Source organism: Tachyglossus aculeatus, chromosome 8 (genome assembly GCF_015852505.1).
Source record: "Tachyglossus aculeatus isolate mTacAcu1 chromosome 8, mTacAcu1.pri, whole genome shotgun sequence".
In the NCBI taxonomy this organism is placed as follows: Eukaryota; Metazoa; Chordata; class Mammalia; order Monotremata; family Tachyglossidae; genus Tachyglossus; species Tachyglossus aculeatus.
Window position 1 is genome coordinate 36,374,083 of NC_052073.1, and position 19,999 is coordinate 36,394,081.

The following is a 19,999-nucleotide window of genomic DNA, read 5'->3' on the forward strand; positions in this document are numbered from 1 at the left end:
AGGCCCAGAGAAGTGAAGTGACTTGCCCAAAGTCACACAGCTGACAAGTGGCGGAGCCGGGATTTGAACCCTTGACCTCAATCTCATTAAGTGCTTACTATGTGCGAAGCACTGATCTAAGCGCTGGGGGGAATACAAGGTGATCAGGTTGTCCCACGAGGGGCTCCCAGTCTTCATCCCCATTTTCCAGATGAGGGAACTGAGGCCCAGAGAAGTGAAGTGACTGGCCCAAAGTCACACAGCTGACAATTGGTGGAGCTGGGATTTGAACCCATGACTTCAGGCTCCCAAGCCCGGGCTCCGCTGTGAGCCCACTGTTGGGTAGGGGCCGTCTCTATATGTTGCCAACTTGTACTTCCCAAGCGCCTAGTACAGTGCTCTGCACACAGTAAGCACTCAATAAATACGATTGATTGATTGATATTGATTGATTGATCTATTTTCTCCGGAACATCCTGTCTTCTTCCCTCATCCGTAACCTTGCTACCGAGAAGCAGTGTGGTTCAGTGGAAAGAGCCCGGGCTTTGGAGTCAGAGGTCATTCATCCGTTCATTCAATCGTATTTATTGAGCGCTTACTGTGTGCAGAGCACTGTACTAAGCGCTCAGAGAAGCAGCGTGGCTCAGTGGAAAGAGCCCAGGCTTTGGAGTCAGAGGTCATTCATTCGTTCATTCAATCGCATTTATTGAGCGCTTACTGTGTGCAGAGCACTGTACTAAGCGCTCAGAGAAGCGGCGTGGCTCAGTGGAAAGAGCCCGGGCTTTGGAGTCAGAGGTAATGGGTTCAAATCCCGGCTCCGCCAATTGTCAGCTGTGTGACTTTGGGCAAGTCACTTCACTTCTCTGGGCCTCAGTTCCCTCATCTGGAAAATGGGGAAGCAGCGTGCCTCAGAGGAAAGAGCCCGGGCTTTGGAGTCAGAGGTCATGGGTTCAAATCCAGGCTCTGCCAATTGTCAGCTGGGTGACTTTGGGCAAGTCACTTCACTTCTCTGGGCCTCAGTTCCCTCATCTGTAAACTGAGGATTAAGACTGTGAGCCCCCCGTGGGGCAACCTGATCACCTTGTAACCTCCCCAGCGCTTAGACCAGTGCTTTGCACATAGTAAGCGCTTAATAAGTGCCATTATTATTATTATTATTACAAGGTGGCAACATACAGAGAGGGAACATACCCAACAGCGGGCTCACAGTCTGGAAGGGGGAGACCGACGACAAAACAAAACATATTAATAAAATAAAATAAATAGAATAAATATGTACAAGTAAAATAAATAGAGTGATAAATCTGTACAAACATCTATACAGGTGCTGTGGGGATGGGAAGGAGGTAGGATGGGGGAGGATGGGGAAGGGGAGAGGAAGGAGGGGGCTCAGTCTGGGAAGGCCTCCTGGTCATGGGTTCAAATCCCGGCTCCACCAACTGTCAGCTGGGTGACTTTGGGCAAGTCCCTTCACTTCTCTGGGCCTCAGTGACCTCATCTGGAAAATGGGAGCCCCCCGTGGGACAACCTGATCACCTTGTAACCTCCCCAGTGCTTCGAACTGTGCTTGGCATGTAGTAAGCGCTTAATAAATGCCATTATTATTATTATTATTATTATTCGGTTATCCTTGTTGCTCAATAAATACCACTCATAAATACTTGGACTTCCCAAGCACTTAGTACAGTGCTCTGCACACAGTAAGCGCTCAATAAATACGATTGATTTGATTTGATTTTTTGATTTAGGGACCGTCTCTATATGTTGCCAACTTGTACTTCCCAAGCGCTTAGTACAGTGCTCTGCACACAGTAAGAGCTCAGTAAATACGATTGAATGAATGAGGCCTTCCCAGATTGAGCCCCCTCCTTCCTCTCCCCCTCCTCCCCACCTTACCTCCTTCCCCTCCCCACAGCACCTGTATATAAGTATGTATGTTTATATGTATTGATTACTCTATTTATTTTATTTGTACATATTTATTCTATTTATTTTATTTTGTTAATATGTTTTGTTTTGTTCTCTGTCTCCCCCTTCTAGACCATGAGCCCGCTGTTGGGTAGGGACCGTCTCTGTATGTTGCCAATTTGTACTTCCCAAGCGCTTAGTCCAGTGCTCTGCACACAGTGAGCGCTCAATAAATACGATTGATGATGATGGTGATATGTGTTGATTACTCTATTTATTTTATTTGTACATATTTATTCTATTTATTTTATTTTGTGAATATGTTTGGTTTTGTTCTCTGTCTACCCCTTCTAGACTGTGAGCCCGCTGTTGGGTAGGGACTGTCTCTGTATGTTGCCAACTTGTACTTCCCAAGCGCTTAGTCCAGTGCTCTGCACGCAGTAAGTGCTCAATAAATATGATTGATGATGATGATGATATGTGTTGATTACTCTATTTATTTTATTTGTACATATTTATTCTATTTATTTTATTTTGTTAATATGTTTTGTTTTGTTCTCTGTCTCCCCCTTCTCGACTGTGAACCCGCCGTTGGGTAGGGACCGTCTCTATATGTTGCCAACTTGGACTTCCCAAGCGCTTAGTACAGTGCTCTGCACGCAGTAAGCGCTCAATAAATACGATTGATGATGATATGTGTTGATTACTCTATTTTATTTGTACATATTTATTCTATTTATTTTATCTTGTTAGTATGTTTGGTTTTGTTCTCTGTCTCCCCCTTTTAGACTGTGAGCCCGCTGTTGGGTAGGGACCGTCTCTATATGTTGCCAACTTGGACTTCCCAAGCGCTTAGTACAGTGCTCTGCACACAGTAAGCACTCAATCAATACGATTGAATGAATGAATGAATGAAATACCCTCGATTGAGTGACAGTTCAGTCACCCGGTGGTATTTATTGAGCACTTACCATGGGCCGCGTGGTATACTAAGCGCTGGGGAGAGTCCAGTACAACAATAGGACTCTGCCCATCCGCCAAGCTTGCTCTCTTCCTCCCTTCAAGGCCCTATTGAGAGCTCACCTCCTCCAGGAGGCCTTCCCAGACTGAGCCCCTTCCTTCCTCTCCCCCTCGCCCCCCTCCATCCCCCCTTCTTACCTCCTTCCCTTCTCCGCAGCACCTGGATATATGGATATACGTTTGTACATATTTATTATTTACTCTATTTATTTATTTATTTTACTTGTACACATCTATTCTATTTATTTTATTTTGTTAGTATGTTTGGTTTTGTTCCCTGTCTTCCCCTTTTAGACTGTGAGCCCACTGTTGGGTAGGGACTGTCTCTAGATGTTGCCAATTTGGACTTCCCAAGCGCTTGGTACAGTGCTCTGCACATAGTAAGCGCTCAATAAATACGATTGATGATGATGATGATGAATAGATAGACACATCCCCTGGCCACAGCGGTAGCCGCGTATCAAAGGGGGGGAAACTGAGGCTTCTGGTTGTGGTTAGGGGTGGGGGAGGGAGATTGTTTGCCCTCCACTTTGACTTCTCCATTTCTCTTCTGGAGTTCCCAGGGTTGGGTGAGAAGGGGGGCCAACAAACTAGGGAGAAGTGGGAAGGGAGAGGAAGATTTTTCCACTAGCGATCAGCACATCTGACCCCCGTCTCCCCCACTCCAAAACACCCATTTCCCCTTTCTGAGCGTCAGCCCCTTTCTTGTAAAAAAGAAAATGGTATTTGTTCAGCGCTCACTATGTGCCAGGCACTGTACTAAGCGCTTCTAGGCTGTAAGGCCCGGTGTGGGCAGGGATCTCCTCCCTTTCCTAAGCGCTTCTAGACTGTAAGCCCGGTGTGGGCAGGGATCGCCTCTCTTTCTTGCTGAATGGCACCTTCCAAGCGCTCTGCACAGAGTAAGCGCTCAATAAGTACGACTGACTGACTGAATGAATGAATATGAGATAATCGGGTGGATGCAATCTCTGTCCCATGAGAAGCAGCGTGGCTCAGTGGAAAGAGCACAGACTTTGGAGTCTGAGGTCATGGGTTCATCATCATCATCATCATCATCGATCGTATTTATTGAGCGCTTACTGTGTGCAGAGCACTGTACTAAGCGCTTGGGAAGTACAAATTGGCAACATATAGAGACAGTCCCTACCCAACAGTGGGCTCACAGTCTGAAAGGGGAAGACAGAGAACAAAACCAAACATACTAACAAAATAAAATAAATAGAATAGATATGGACAAGTAAAATAAATAAATAAATGGGAGAGGAAGGAGCCCCTTCCTTCCTCTCCCCCTCGTCCCCCTCTCCATCCCCCCATCTTACCTCCTTCCCTTCCCCACAGCACCTGGATATATGGATATATGTCTTTACATATTTATTAGTCTATTTATTTATTTTACTTGTACCTATCAATTCTTATTTATTTTATCTTGTTAGTATGTTTGGTTTTGTTCTCTTTACTTTTACTTGTAAATATCTATTCTATTTATTTTATTTTGTTAGTATGTTTGGGTTTGTTCTCCCTCTCCCCCTTTTAGACTGTGAGCCCGCTGTTGGGTAGGGACCGTCTCTAGATGTTGCCAACTTGGACTTCCCAAGCGCTTTGTACAGTGCTTTGCACACAGTAAGCGCTCAATAAATACAATTGATTGATTGATTGATTCTCTGTCTCCCCCTTTTAGACTGTGAGCCCACTGTTGGGTAGGGACCGTCTCTAGATGTTGCCAACTTGGACTTCCCAAGCGCTTTGTACAGTGCTTTGCACACAGTAAGCGCTCAATAAATACGATTGATTGATTGATTGATTCTCTGTCTCCCCCTTTTAGACTGTGAGCCCACTGTTGGGTAGGGACCGTCTCTAGATGTTGCCAACTTGGACTTCCCAAGCGCTTAGTACAGTGCTCTGCACACAGTAAGCACTCAATAAATACAATTGATTGATTGATTGATTGATTAATTCTCTGTCTCCCCCTTCTAGACTGTGAGCCCACTGTTGGGTAGGGACTGTCTCTATATGTTGCCAACTTGTACTTTCCAAGTGCTTAGTACAGTGCTCTGCACACAGTAAGCGCTCAATAAATATGATTGATTGATTGATTGATTGATTCTCTGTCTCCCCCTTCTAGACTGTGAGCCCGCTGTTGGGTAGGGCCCGTCTCTAGATGTTGCCAACTTGGACATCCCAAGTGCTTAGTCCAGTGCTCTGCACACAGTAAGCGCTCAATAAATATGATTGATTGATTGATTGATTGATTGATAGACGGGGGAGACAGAGTCTAGCAGGGGCTCTCTCCTTTCCCCATTTCTCTGCTGCAGGATGGGTTGCGTGAAGTCCAAATTCCACCCCGAAGACAGGGGGACCCCCAAAATGGACCCCATCTGTGGCGTCCACAGCACTCACTATGTGAGAGACCCTACGTCTGGCAGCAAGCGGGTGAGTAAACCTCAAAGACCCCCCCCCCACCAGCCCCCCAACCCAGCTCTTTTTTTTTTAATGGCATTTATTAAGCGCTTCCTATATGCCAAGCCCTGTACTAATTATACTTCAATCGGATTTAATAAATGATGGCATTTGTTAAGCGCTTACTATGTGCAAAGCACTGTTCTAAGCGCAGGGGGAGGATACAAGGGGATCAGGTTGTCCCGCGTGGGGCTCCCAGTCCTCATCCCCATTTTACAGATGAGGGAACTGAGGCTCCGAAAGGTGAAGTGACTTGCCCAAGGTCACCCAGCAGACATGTGGCGGAGCCGGGATTCGAACCCGTGACCTCTGACTCCAAAGCCCGGGCTCTTTCCACTGAGCCATGCTGCTCCTCTCTCTATATATGTATTTATAAACGGTGCTTTGCACATAGTAAGCACTTAATAAATGCCATCATTATTATTATTCTCTGTGCCTCAGTTACCTCATCTGTAAAATGGAGATGAAGACTGTGAGCCCCCCGTGGGACAACCCAATCACCTTGTATCCTCCCCAGCACTTAGAAGGGTGCTTTGCACATAGTAAGCGCTTAATAAACACCATCATTATTATTATTATTAACTTCCCTGGGCCTCAGTTCCCTCATCTGTAAAATGGGGATGAAGACTGTGAGCCCCCCGTGGGACAACCCAATCACCTTGTATCCTCCCCAGCGCTTAGAAGGGTGCTTGGCACATAGTAAGCGCTTAATAAACGCCATCATTATTATTATTATTATTCTCTGTGCCTCAGTTACCTCATCTGTAAAATGGAGACGAAGACTGTGAGCCCCCCGTGGGACAACCCAATCACCTTGTATCCTCCCCAGCGCTTAGAAGGGTGCTTTGCACATAGTAAGCGCTTAATAAACGCCATTATTATTATTATTATTATTATTATTCTCTGTACCTCAGTTCCCTCGTCTGTAAAACGGCGATGAAGACTGTGAGCCCCATGTGGGACAACCTGATTGCCTTGTAACCTCCCCAGCGCTTAGAACGGTGCTTTTCACATAGTAAGTGCTTAATAAATGCCATCATCATTATTATTATTATTCTCTGTGCCTCAGTTACCTCATCTGTAAAATGGGGATGAAGACTGTGAGCCCCACGTGGGACAACCCAATCACCTTGTAACCTCCCCAGCGCTTAGAACGGTGCTTTGCACATAGTAAGTGCTTAATAAGCGCCATCATTATTATTATTATTATTCTCTGTGCCTCAGTTACCTCACCTGTAAAATGGGGATGAAGACTGTGAGCCCCACGTGGGACAACCCGATCACCTTGTATCCTCCCCAGCGCTTAGAAGGGTGCTTGGCACATAGTAAGCGCTTAATAAACGCCATCATTATTATTATTATTATTCTCTGTGCCTCAGTTACCTCATCTGTAAAATGGAGACGAAGACTGTGAGCCCCCCGTGGGACAACCCAATCACCTTGTATCCTCCCCAGCGCTTAGAAGGGTGCTTTGCACATAGTAAGCGCTTAATAAACGCCATTATTATTATTATTATTATTATTATTCTCTGTACCTCAGTTCCCTCGTCTGTAAAACGGCGATGAAGACTGTGAGCCCCATGTGGGACAACCTGATTGCCTTGTAACCTCCCCAGCGCTTAGAACGGTGCTTTTCACATAGTAAGTGCTTAATAAATGCCATCATCATTATTATTATTATTCTCTGTGCCTCAGTTACCTCATCTGTAAAATGGGGATGAAGACTGTGAGCCCCACGTGGGACAACCCAATCACCTTGTAACCTCCCCAGCGCTTAGAACGGTGCTTTGCACATAGTAAGTGCTTAATAAGCGCCATCATTATTATTATTATTATTCTCTGTGCCTCAGTTACCTCACCTGTAAAATGGGGATGAAGACTGTGAGCCCCACGTGGGACAACCCGATCACCTTGTAACCTCCCCAGCGCTTAGAACGGCGCTTTGCACATAGTAAGCGCTTAATAAGCGCCATCATTATTATTATTATTATTCTCTGTGCCTCAGTTCCCTCATCTGTAAAATGGGGATGAAGACTGTGAGCCCCTCGTAGGACAACCCGATCACCTTGTAACCTCCCCAGCGCTTAGAACGGTGCTTGGCACATAGTAAGCGCTTAATAAACGCCATCATTATTATTATTATTATTCTCTGTGCCTCAGTTCCCTCACCTGTAAAATGAAGACTGTGAGCCCCATGTGGGACAACCTGATCGCCTTGTAACCTCCCCAGCGCTTAGAACGGTGCTTGGCACATAGTAAGCACTTAATAAATGCCATTATTATTATTATTTTTATTATTATTACTGGGCTGGGGGGGGTCTCCACTCTCAGAGACCCCCTCCCTATATCTTCCCCCTCTCTTTCTCTCTCTCTTCTGCCTCAGGGGACCAATATTTGCCCGTCTCCCGCACCCGGACCCATGGAGGGTACGTGCCAAGTGACCCTGGGGGGGGTCTCAGAGGGTGGGTGGGAGGTTCATTCAGTCCAGGTAGGGCCGGACCATTCATTCGATGGCATTTATTGAGCGCTTACTGCGTGCAGAGCACTGTACTGAGCGCTTGGGAGAGTCCAGTAGAAGACCAAACAGGCCCAACCCGGCCCACAAGGAGATGACAGTCCAGCGGGGGAGAGTGCTCTGCACACAGTAAGCGCTCAATAAATACGATTGAATGAACGAATTCAATTCATTGGATAGGGACCGTCTCTATATGTTGCCAACTTGCACCTCCCAAGCGCTTAGTACAGCGCTCTGCACACAGTAAGTGCTCAATAAATACGATTGAATGAATGTTGGGTAGGGACCGTCTCTCTATGTTGCCAACTTGTACTTCCCAAGCGCTTAGTACAGTGCTCTGCACACAGTAAGCGCTCAATAAATACGATTCAATGAATGAATATGTATATATTTGTACATATTTATCACCTTAATTTACTTGTACATATTCTATTTATTTTATTTTGTTAATATGTTTTGTTTTGTCGTCTGTCTCCCCCTTCTAGACTGTGAGCCCGCTGTTGGGTAGGGACCGTCTCTCTAGGTTGCGAACTTGTACCTCCCAAGCGCTTAGTACAGTGCTCTGCACACAGTAAGCGCTCAATAAATACGATTGAATGAATGAATGAATGGAAAGCAAAATGCTGTGTGCAGAGCACTGTACTGAGCGCCTGGGAGAGTCCAGTAGAAGACCAAACAGGCCCATCCCAGCCCACAAGGAGCTGACAGTCTAGCGGGGGAGTTGGACATGAATAGAAAGCAAAATGCCGTGTGCAGAGCACTGTACTGAGCGCTTGGGAGAGTCCAATAGAGATGATAGACACCATTCCTGCCCTCAAGGAGCTTCCAGTCTACCTTGTGCAGAGCACTGTATGTACTGAACGCTTTATTTTATTTGTACATATTTATTCTATTTATTTTATTTTGTTAATATGTTTTGTTTTGTCCTCTGTCTCCCCCTTCTAGACTGTGAGCCCACTGTTGGGTAGGGACTGTCTCTATATGTTGCCAACTTGGACTTCCCAAGCGCTTAGTACAGTGCTCTGCACACAGTAAGCGCTCAATAAATACGATTGATGATGATGATGACCGTCTCTAGATGTTGCCAACTTGCACTTCCCAAGCACTTAGTCCAGTGCCCTGCACACAGTAAGCGCTCAATAAATACGATTGATGATGATGATGATGATGGATTAAGACCGTGAGCCCCGCATGGGCCAACCTCATCTCCTTGTATTCCTCCCAGCGCTTAGAGCAGTGCTTTGCACATAGTAAGCGCTTAACAAATACCAACATTATTCTTATTATTGTGTCCGCCCACCGTCGCCAGGCCCTGCGGACGTTATCGTCTTAGCTCTGTACGACTACAAGGCCGTCCACGACGGGGACCTCAGTTTCCACAAAGGAGACCAGATGCTGGTGTTGGAAGAGTGAGTCTGGACGCCCCCCCCGCCCTTCCCTACACCCCAAGCCGTCTCCCCCAGCCCCCCCAAATCCCCCCTGAGCCCCTCACCACCCCCCACCCACCCCGGGCAGCGGCATCCCGGGAGAAACTTTCATTCACCTTTCATCCCCCCTCTCCCCCTCATCCCCCTCTCCATCCCCCCCATCTTCCCTCCTTCCCTTCCCCACAGCACCTGTATATATAGATAGATGTTTGTACGGATTTATTACTCTATTTATTTTACTTGTACATATCTATTCTATTTATTTTATTTTGTTAGTATGTTTGGTTTTGTTCTCCGTCTCCCCCTTCTAGACTGTGAGCCCACTGTTGGGTAGGGACCGTCTCTAGATGTTGCCAATTTGTACTTCCGAAGCGCTTAGTCCAGTGCTCTGCACATAGTAAGCGCTCAATAAATACGATTGATGATGATGATGATGATATATGTTTGTACATATTTATTACTCTATTTATTTTACTTGTACATATCTATTCTATTTCTTTTATTTTGTTAGTATGTTTGGTTTTGTTCTCCATCTCCCCCTTTTAGACTGTGAGCCCACTATTGGGTAGGGACTGTCTCTAGATGTTGCCAACTTGGACTTCCCAAGCGCTTAGTCCAGTGCTCTGCACACAGTAAGCGCTCAATAAATACGATTGATGATGATGATGATGATGATGACTGTCTCTAGATGTTGCCAACTTGGACTTGCCAAGCGCTTAGTCCAGTGCTCTGCACACAGTAAGCGCTCAATAAATACGATTGATGATGATGATGATGATGATGACTGTCTCTAGATGTTGCCAACTTGGACTTCCCAAGCGCTTAGTCCAGTGCTCTGCACACAGTAAGCGCTCAATAAATACGATGGATTGATTGATTGATTCAGTGTGGCTCAGTGGAAAGAGCCCGGGCTTGGGAGCCAAAGGTCACGGCCCCGCCACTTCTAGACCGTGAGCCCACTGTCGGGTAGGGACCGTCTCTATGTGTTGCCAATTTGGACTGCCCAAGCACTTAGTCCAGTGCTCTGCACACAGGAAGCGCTCAATAAATACGATTGATTGATTGATTGTCAGCTGGGTGACTTTGGGCAAGTCACTTTGCTTCTCTGGGCCTCAGTTCCCTCATCTGTCAAATGGGGATGAAGACAGTGAGCCCCACATCGGACAACCCCATCACCTTGTATCCTCCCCAGCGCTTAGAACAGTGCTTTGCACATAGTAAGCGCTTAACAAATACCAAAATTATTATTATTAATCCCAACACCCCCACTCGTCTGCTGTGTGACCTTGGGCCAGTCACTTGACTTCTCTGCGCCTCAGCAACCTCATCTGTAAAATGGGGATGGAGACCGTGAGCCCACGTGGGACGGGGACTGAGTCCAACTCGATTTGCTTGGATCCACTCCAGCGCTTAGTACACAGTACCTGGCACATAGTAAGCGCTTAAAAAATACCAAAATTATTATTATTATTATTATTATTATTATTATTATTAATCCCAACACCCCCACTTGTCTGCTGTGAGACCTTGGGCCAGTCACTTGACTTCTCTGGGCCTCAGCGACCTCATCTGTAAAATGGGGATGGAGACCATGAGCCCCACGTGGGACGGGGACTGGGTCTGACTCGATTTGCTTGGATCCACTCCAGCGCTTAGTACACAGTACCTGGCACATAGTAAGCGCTTAAAAAATACCAAAATTATTATTATTATTATTATTATTATTATTATTATTATTATTATTAATCCCAACACCCCCACTTGTCTGCTGTGAGACCTTGGGCCAGTCACTTGACTTCTCTGGGCCTCAGTGTCCTCATCTGTAAAATGGGGATGGAGACCGTGAGCCCCACGTGGGACGGGGACTGGGTCCGACCCGATTTGCTTGGATCCACCCCAGCGCTTAGTACAGTGCCTGGCACATAGTAAGCACTTAACAAATGCCATCATTATTATTGTGGCGTACGGTGCATCTCTTGACTGTCAGCTCGTTGTGGGCAGGGAATGTGTCTGCTTATTGTTGTACTGTCCTCTCCCAAGTGCTTAGTACAGTGCTCGGCGCACAGTAAGTGCTCAGTAAATACGTTTGAATGAATGAATGAATGAATCGGAAGGTCATGGGTTCTAATTCCGGCTCTGCCACATGTCTGCTGGGTGACTTTGGGTGAATCACTTCACTTAATGAGAAGCAGCGTGGCTCAGTGGAAGGAGCCCGGGCTTTGGAGTCAGAGGTCACGGGTTCAAATCCCGGCTCCAGCAATTGTCGGCTGGGTGACTTTGGGCAAGTCACTTCACTTCTCTGGGCCTCAGTTCCCTCCTCTGGAAAATGGGGATGAAGACCGTGAGCCCCCCGTGGGACAACCCGATCACCTTGTAACCGTAACCTCCCCAGCGCTTAGAACAGTGTGTCGCATATAGCAAGCGCTTAATAAATGCCATCATCATTATTATTATTCATTCATTTATTCCATCGTATTTATTGAGCGCTCATGGTGTGCAGAGCACTGGACGAAGCGCCGTCTTCTAGACTGGAAGCCCGGTGTGGGCAGGGATTGTCTCTTTATTGCTGAATTGTACTTTCCAAGCGCTTCGTCCAGTGCTCTGCACACAGTAAGCGCTCAATAAGTCCGATCGGATGAATGGAATGAATGAAATGCAAGGATAAACAGACACATTCTAGCGGAAAGAGCCCCAGCCTGGGAGTCAGAAGGAGCTGGGTTCTAATCCTGGCTCCGCCACTCGTCTGCTGGGTGAACTCGGGGTGGTCACGTCACTTCTCTTAATAATAATGATGGCATTTGTGAAGCGCTTACTATGTGCCAAGCACTGTTCTAAGCGCTGGGGAGGATACAAGCTGATCAGGTTGTCCCATGGGGGGCTCACAGTCTTCATCCCCATTTGCCAGAGGAGGGAACTGAGGCCCAGAGAAGCAAAGTGACTTGCCCAAAGTCACCCAGCTGACAAATGGTGAAGCCGGGATTTGAACCCATGACCTCTGGCTCCCAAGCCTGGGCTCTTTCCACTGAGGCATGCTGCTCCTCTAAGAGAAGCAGAGTGGTCTAGTGGGTAGAGCCCGGGCTTGGACCGGGCTGCTAATCCCGTCTCTGCCTCTCATCCGCTGGGTGACCTTGGACCAGTCATTTTATTTCTCTGCGCCTCAGTTCCCTCCTCTGTAAAATGGGGATGAAGACCATGAACCCCACGTGGGACCGGGACTGTGTCCGACCTGCTTCACTTGCATCTCCCCCAGTGCTTAGTACAGTGCCTGGCCCCCACGTGGGACAGGGACTGTGTCCAACCTGATTCACTTGAATCTCCCCCAGTGTTTAGTACAGTGCCTGGCGCCCAGTAAGCGCTTAACAAATACCATTTTTTAAAAAAAAACCCTCGAGCAAGCCCCTGTGCTGGGCGCTGGGGGTAGGCGGGAGAGAATCAGGCCCGGCCTTGCTCCGCATGAGGCCTGCAGCCTGGGAGGGAGACGGGGAAGGGGGTGGGGGAGCTTGTCCCCCTTCTACAGCAGAGGAAACTGAGGCACAGAGAAGCAAGGGGATTCATCCAAGGTCTTGTGATGGGCAGCTGGCCGGATTAGAAACCAGGCCCCTGTCTCGCAGCGGCCCGACGTCCCCCGGTAGGCCCCGGTGGAGAGGAGGAGGCCTTGGTGGTGCGCCCCCAGACCCCCCAGACCCCCCAGACCCCCCTGGCCCCCCGGCTGACCCTCTCCGGCCCCTCCGCCCGCAGGTGCGGAGAGTGGTGGAGAGCCCGCTTGCTCTCGTCCAGGGCCGAGGGCTTCATCCCCAACAACTACGTGGCTCAAGTCAACTCTCTGGAGACGGAGGAGTGAGTGCCCCCGGGGCCGGCCCCCCAGCCTCCGAGGGATGGAGGGAGGACCCCCCCAACCCGACCACCCCAGCCCCCCGCTCCCCGGGGGAGAGGAGGGCGCCCACCGCAGGGGGCTGCACGTGGGGTGGTTGCCCCAGAGGCTGCTGACATTGACATCAGGCAAGGTCGAGTCTGTTGGAGCCCCCTCCTCCTTCTCCTCCTCTCTTCCCATCCCCTTCTCTCTTCTTCCCTTCTCTCTCTATCTCTCTCCTTCTCTCCCTCCTTCTCCCTTCTTCTCTCTCCTTCTCCTTCCTTCTTTCTCTGTCTCCCTCTCCCTCCTTTTCTTTCTCTGCCCTCCTCCTTCTCTCTTTGTCCTTCTCTCTCCTCCTCCCTTCTCTCCCTCTCCTCTCTCTCCTCTCTCTCCTTCCCTTCTTTCTCCCTCACTCCACCTCCTCTTCTCTCCCCCTCCCTCCTTTCTCTCCCTCTTCTCTCTCCCTCCTTCTTTCTCTCCCTCTCCTCTCTCTCCTTCCCTTCTCTCCCTCCTTCCCTTCTTTCTCCCTCCCTCCTTTTTTCTCTTCCTCTCTCTCCCTCTATCTCCTTCTCTTCTCTCCCCCTCCCTCCTTTCTTTCTCCTTCTCTTTCTCCCTCCTTTTCTCTCTCCTCCTCCTCTCTGTCCTTCTCTATCCTCTTCTCTCTCTCCTCGCCCCCCTCCATCCTTCCCTTCTCTCCCTCCTTCCCTTCTTTCTCCCTCCCTCCTTTTTTCTCTTCCTCTCTCTCCCTCTATCTCCTTCTCTTCTCTCCCCCTCCCTCCTTTCTTTCTCCTTCTCTTTCTCCCTCCTTTTCTCTCTCCTCCTCCTCTCTGTCCTTCTCTATCCTCTTCTCTCTCTCCTCGCCCCCCTCCATCCTTCCCTTCTCTCCCTCCTTCCCTTCTTTCTCCCTCCATCCTTTTTTCTCTCCCTCTCTCTTCCTCTATCTCCTTCTCTTCTCTCCCCTCCCTCCTTTCTTTCTCCTTCTCTGTCTCCCTCCTTTTCTCTCCCTCCTCCTCCTCTCTGCCCTTCTCCCTCCTCCTCCCTTCTTCTCTTTCCCTCTCTCCTATTCTCTTTCTCTCCTTCTGTCTCTCCCCTCTCCCCCTTATTTTCTCGCTCTTCTTTTTCTCCCTCCCCTTCTCTTTCTCTCCCTCCTTCTCTCTCCTCCTCTCTCTCCCTCTCCTCTGCCCTTCCCCTTCTCTTTCTCTCCTTTTCTTCTCTCTTCTCCCTCCCTCTCTCCCTCCGTTTCCCTCTCTTTCTCTCCCTCTCCTTCTCTCTCCCTCCTTCTTTCTTTCTTTCTCTCCAACTCCTCTTCCCTCCTTCTCTCCCTCTCTCCCTCCCTCCTTCGCTCTCTCCTCCTTCTCTCTGTTCTCCTATCTCCTCTTCCCTTCTCGCTCCCTCTCTCTCCCTCCCTCACCTCTTCTCTCTCTCCTCCCTCCTTTTCTCTCTTTTCTTTTTCTCTCTCCCCTTCTTTTTCCCTCCCTCCTTCTCCTCTCTCTTTCCTTCTCTCTCCATCTCCTCTGCCTTCCTGCTTCTCTCTCTCCTTCTCATTATCTCTCTTCCTTCCTCTCCTTCTCCCTCTGTTTCTCCCTCTCCCTCTCCCTCCCTTTCTCTCTCCCTCCTTCTTTCTTTCCGACTCCACTTCCCTTCCTCCTTCTCTCTCTCCTCCCCTTCTTCTCTGTCTCCTCTTCTCTGTCTCTCCCTCTTATTCTCCTCCTCTCCTCCCTCCTTTTCTCTCTTCTTTTTCTCCGTCCCCTTCTCTTCCCCTCCCTCCTTTTCTCTCTCTTCTTTTTCTCCCTCCCCTTCTCTTTTCCTCCCTCCTTCTTTCTTTCCAACTCCACTTCCCTTCCTCCTTCTCTCTCTCCTCCCCTTCTTCTCTCTCTCTCTCCTCTTCTCTGTCTCTCCCTCCTATTCTCCTCCTCTCCTCCCTCCTTTTCTCTCCCTTCTTTATCTCCCTCCCCTTCTCTTTCCCTCCCTCCTTTTCTCTCTCTTCTTTTTCACCCTCCCTTTCTCTTTCCCTCCCTCCTTCTCTCTCTTTCCTTCTCTCTCCCTCTCCTCTGCCTTCCCCCTTCTCTCCTCATCATCTCTCCTCCTTCCTCTCCATCTCTCTCTCCCTCCCTCCGTTTCCCTCTCTTCGTCTTCTTCCCCTTCTCTCTCCCTCCTTCTTTCTCTCCTCCTTATCTCTCCGACTCCTCTTCCCTCCCTCCTCTCCTTCTCTCGCCTCCTCCTTTCTTCCACCCTCCTAGTCTTCTCTTCTCTCCTCCCTCCTTTTCTCTCTCTCTCTCCTTTTTCTCCCTCCCCTTCTCTTTCCCTCCCTCCTCTCTCTCTCCTTCTCTGCCTTCCCCCATCTCTCTTTCTCGCCTTCTCATTCTCTCTCCTCCCTCCATTCCCCTCCCTTCCTCTCTTTCCCCTTCTCTCTCCCTCCTTCTTTCTCTCTTTCCCCCTTTCTCCTTATCTCTCCGACTCCTCTTCCCTCCCTCCTCTCTCCTCCATCCTCTTTCTCTCCTCCTCCTCTCTCCCTCCTATTTCTCTCCCTCTCTCTCCATCCCTAGTCATCCTCTTCTCCCTCTTTCCTCTCCCTTTTCCCCTCCCGCTGACCCCCGCCCCCTCCTCCAGGACCCCCTGGGCTTGAAGTCTCTCAACCGTCCCCTCTCCCCCTTCAAGTCCCCCCAACATGTCCTACTCTGGAGAACTTGAGACCCTCTAGAGTGGGCCGGCGGTTTAGAACAGTGCTTTGCACATAGTAAGCTCTTAATAAATGCCATCATCATCATTATTATTATTATGGAAGGTCAGGGCCAAGGCGGTGGGAGGTGTCTTGGTTAGGGTAGCCTCCAGGCCGCCTCCCCCGGGAAGCCCTCCCTGATTGCCGGCCTCCCCCAGATGGTTCTTCAAGGGCATCAGCCGCATGGACGCGGAGCGAAATCTTCTGGCCCCTGGAAACGTGCTGGGCTCCTTCATGATCCGGGACAGCGAGACCACCAGAGGTGAGACACCCCCGGCCCGACCCCTCAGTCCCCCCTCTCTGACCCCTGCTCCAGAGGCCAGGCTACTCCATTCATTCATTCATTCATTCATTCAATATTTATTGAGCGCTCACTGTGTGCAGAACACTGTACTAAGCGCTTGGGAAGTACAAACCGGCAACACGTAGAGACAGTCCCTACCCAACAACGAGCTCACAGTCCAGAAAAGGGAGACAGACCAACGAAACAAAACAGGTAGAAAGGTGTTAATACCGTCAGAATAGATAGAATTATAGCTAAACGCATATAATAATAATAATGATGGCATTTATTAAGCGCTTACTATGTGCAAAGCACTGTTCTAAGCACTGGGAAGCATACAAGGTGATCAGGTTGTCCCACGGGGGGGCTCCCAGTCTTCATCCCCATTTTCCAGATGAGGGAACTGAGGCCCAGAGAAGTGAAGTGACTTGCCCCAAGTCACACGGCTGACTATTGGTGGAGCTGGGATTGTAGCCTCCCCAGCGCTTAGAACAGTGCTTCGCACATAGTAAGCGCTTAACAAATGCCATCATTGTTATTATTATTTTTACATACAAGTGCTGCGGGGAGGGGAAGGAGGTGAGGCAGAGGCGGGATGGGGAGGAGGAGAGGATAAAGGGGGCTGAGTGTGGGAAGGCCTCCTGGAGGAGGTGAGTTCTCAGGAGGGTTTTGGAGGATCCTAAACTCAATCCGCCCTGAACCCCTCAACTCTCCTCCCTGCCCCCCTCAATCTTCCTCCCTCCTTTCTGCACCCCTCAACCCCTCCTGAACCCCTCAACTCATCCTCCTGCACCCCGCAACTCTCCTCCTTCCTCCCTGCCCCCTTCAATCCTCCCTGAATCCCTCAATCCTCCCTGAACCCCTCAACTCTCCTCCCTGCACCCCTCAAGTCTCCTCCTTCCTCCCTGCACCCTTCAATCCTCCCTAAATCCCTCAATCCTCCCTTAAACACTCAGCTCTCCTCCCTGCACCCCTCAACCTTCCTCCCTCCTCCCTGAACCCCTCAACCCCTCCTGAACCCCTCAACTCATCCTCCTGCACCCCTCAACTCTCCTCCTTCCTCCCTGCCCCCTTCAATCCTCCCTGAATCCCTCAATCCTCCCTGAATCCCTCAACTCTCCTCCCTGCCCCCCTCAACCTTCCTCCCTCCTCCCTGCCCCCCTCAACCGCCCCGCAACCCCTCAACTCATCCTCTAGACCATGAGCCTGCTGCTGGGTAGGGACCGTCTCTATCTGTTGCCGACTTGGACTTCCCAAGCGCTTAGTACAGTGCTCGATAAATATGACTGAATGAACGAATGAATCCTCCTGCACCCCGCAACTCTCCTCCTTCCTCCCTGCACCCTTCAATCCTCCCTGAATCCCTCAATAATAATAATAATAATGGCATTTATTAAGCGCTTACTATGTGCAAAGCACTGTTCTAAGCGCTGATCCTAAGCCCAATCCTCCCTGAACCCCTCAACTCTCCTCCCTGCACCCCTCAACCTCCTTCCCTCCTCCCTGCACCCCTCAACCCCTCCTGAACCCCTCAACTCATCCTCCAGCACCCCTCAACTCTCCTCCTTCCTCCCTGCCCCCTTCAATCCTCCCTAAATCCCTCAATCCGCCCTGAACCCCTCAACTCTCCTCCCTGCACCCCTCAACCTCCTTCCCTCCTCTCTTCACCCCTCAACCCCTCCTGAACCCAACTCATCCTCCTGCACCCTGCAACTCTCCTCCTTCCTCCCTGCCCCTTCAATCCTCCCTAAATCCCTCAATCCTCCCTGAACCCCTCAACTCTCCTCCCTGCCCCCCTCAACCTCCCTCCCTCCTCCCTGCACCCCTCAACCCCTCCTGAACCCCTCAGCTCATCCTCCTGCACCCCTCAACTCTCCTCCTTCCTCCCTGCACCCTTCAATCCTCCCTAAATCCCTCAATCCTCCCTGCACCCCTCAACCCTCCTACCTGCATCCCTCAACCCTCCCTTAACTTGTCCTTCCCAAGCGCTTAGTCCAGTGCTCTGCACACAGTAAGCGCTCAATAAATACGATTGATTGATTGATTGATTGATTCCGGGCCAGGGGGAGGATGTGGGCCCCTTCCTGAGGGATTGGGGTGGTAGGCCTCACCATCTCGCCCCCGGCCCTGTTTAGGAAGCTACTCCCTGTCGGTGCGGGACTACGACCCCCAGCACGGAGACGCGGTGAAGCATTACAAGATTCGCACCCTGGACAGTGGCGGCTATTACATCTCCCCCAGGAGCACCTTCGCCACCCTGCAGGACCTCATCGGCCACTACCAGAGTGAGCCGCCTCCCCCTTCCCCACCCCGTTTCCCCCTGGCTCACGCTTGCCCGCTGTGTGACCTTGGACAAGTCACTTCCCTTCTCTGGCCTCAGTTACCTGACATGCGTTGCCGACTTGGACTTCCCCAGCGCTCAGTCCAGTGCTCTGCACACAGTAAGCGCTCAATAAATACGATTGACTGATCTGTAAAATTGGGGATGAGGCGTGGGAGTCCTATTGGAGACGGGGACTGTGTCCAACCAAGTCCACTGTTGGGTAGGGACCGTCTCTATATGTTGCCAACTTGGACTTCCCAAGCGCTTAGTACAGTGCTCTGCACACAGTAAGCGCTCAATAAATACGATTGATTGATTGATTGATGGCGGCTCAGTGGAAAGAGCCCGGGCTTTAGAGTCAGAGGTCGTGGGTTCATATCCACTTATCAGCTGTGCGACTTTGGGCGAGTCGCTTCACTTCTCTGGGCCTCAGTTCCCTCATCTGTCAAATGGGGATGAAGACTGTGAGCCCCCCCGTGGGACAACCTGATCACCTTGTAACCTCCCCAGCGCTTAGAACAGTGCTTTGCACATAGTAAGTGTTTAACAAATACCAACATTATTATTATTATTATTGTTATTACTGCAGCGTGGCTCAGTGGAAAGAGCCCGGGCTTTGGAGTCAGGGGTCGTGGGTTCAAATCCCGGCTCTGCCAATTGTCAGCTGTGGGACTTTGGGCAAGTCACTTCACTTCTCTGGGCCTCAGTTCCCTCATCTGTAAAATGGGGATGAAGACTGTGAGCCCCACGTGGGACAACCTGATCACCTTGTAACCTCCCCAGCGCTTAGAACAGTGCTTTGCACATAGTAAGCGCTTAGTAAATGCCATTATTATTATTATTATGATCTGGAAAATGGGGATGAAGACTGTGAGCCCCCCGAGGGACAACCTGATCACCTTGTAACCTCCCCAGAGCTTAGAAGGTCGTGGGTTCTCACTCCAGCCCCGCCACTTTTCTGCTGTGTGACCTTGGGCAAGTCGCTTCACTTCTCTGGGCCTCAGTTCCCTCATCTGTAAAATGGGGATGGAGGCTGTGAACCCCGCGTGGGATAACCCGATTACCCCGTATGTACCCCAGTGCTTAGAACAGTGCTTTGCACATAGTAAGCGCTTAATAAATGCCATTATTATTATTATTATTGTTATTATTATTATAGTAGGCACTTAACAAGTACCATTATTCATTCATTCATTCATTCCATAGTATTTATTGATTTATTGAGCGCTTACTGTGTGGAGAGCACTGTACTAAGCACTTGGGAAGTCCAAGTTGGCAACATATAGGGACGGTCCCTACTCAACAGCGGGCTCACAGTCTAGAAGGGGGAGATAGAGAACAAAACCAAACATATTAACAAAATAAAATAAATCGAATAAATATGTACAAATAAAATAAATCAATAGAGTAATATTATCCACCCCGGTGCTTAGTACAGTGCCTGGCACCTACTGAGCGCTTAGCAAAACCCACAATTATTGTTATTATTGTTGTTATTATTCATGATGATATTTGTTA

The 19,999-nt window shown here is 49.6% G+C and overlaps 1 protein-coding gene across 2 annotated transcripts in view; it reads left to right on the forward strand.

Annotated features, from left to right (window-relative positions):
* Positions 1-5,220: 5,220 nt before the first annotated feature.
* HCK (HCK proto-oncogene, Src family tyrosine kinase) overlaps positions 5,221-19,999 on the forward strand; it is a 35,096-nt gene continuing 20,317 nt past the window's right edge. Inside the window, exons 1-6 of one of the 2 annotated variants that reach the window (XM_038750256.1) lie at positions 5,221-5,337; positions 7,748-7,790; positions 9,189-9,288; positions 13,045-13,143; positions 16,034-16,137; positions 18,294-18,443. In XM_038750256.1, coding sequence (XP_038606184.1) covers positions 5,221-5,337; positions 7,748-7,790; positions 9,189-9,288; positions 13,045-13,143; positions 16,034-16,137; positions 18,294-18,443 — 613 coding nt within the window. The remainder of the gene's footprint in view (positions 5,338-7,747; positions 7,791-9,188; positions 9,289-13,044; positions 13,144-16,033; positions 16,138-18,293; positions 18,444-19,999) is intronic. The other variant, XM_038750257.1, reaches the window with a different exon arrangement.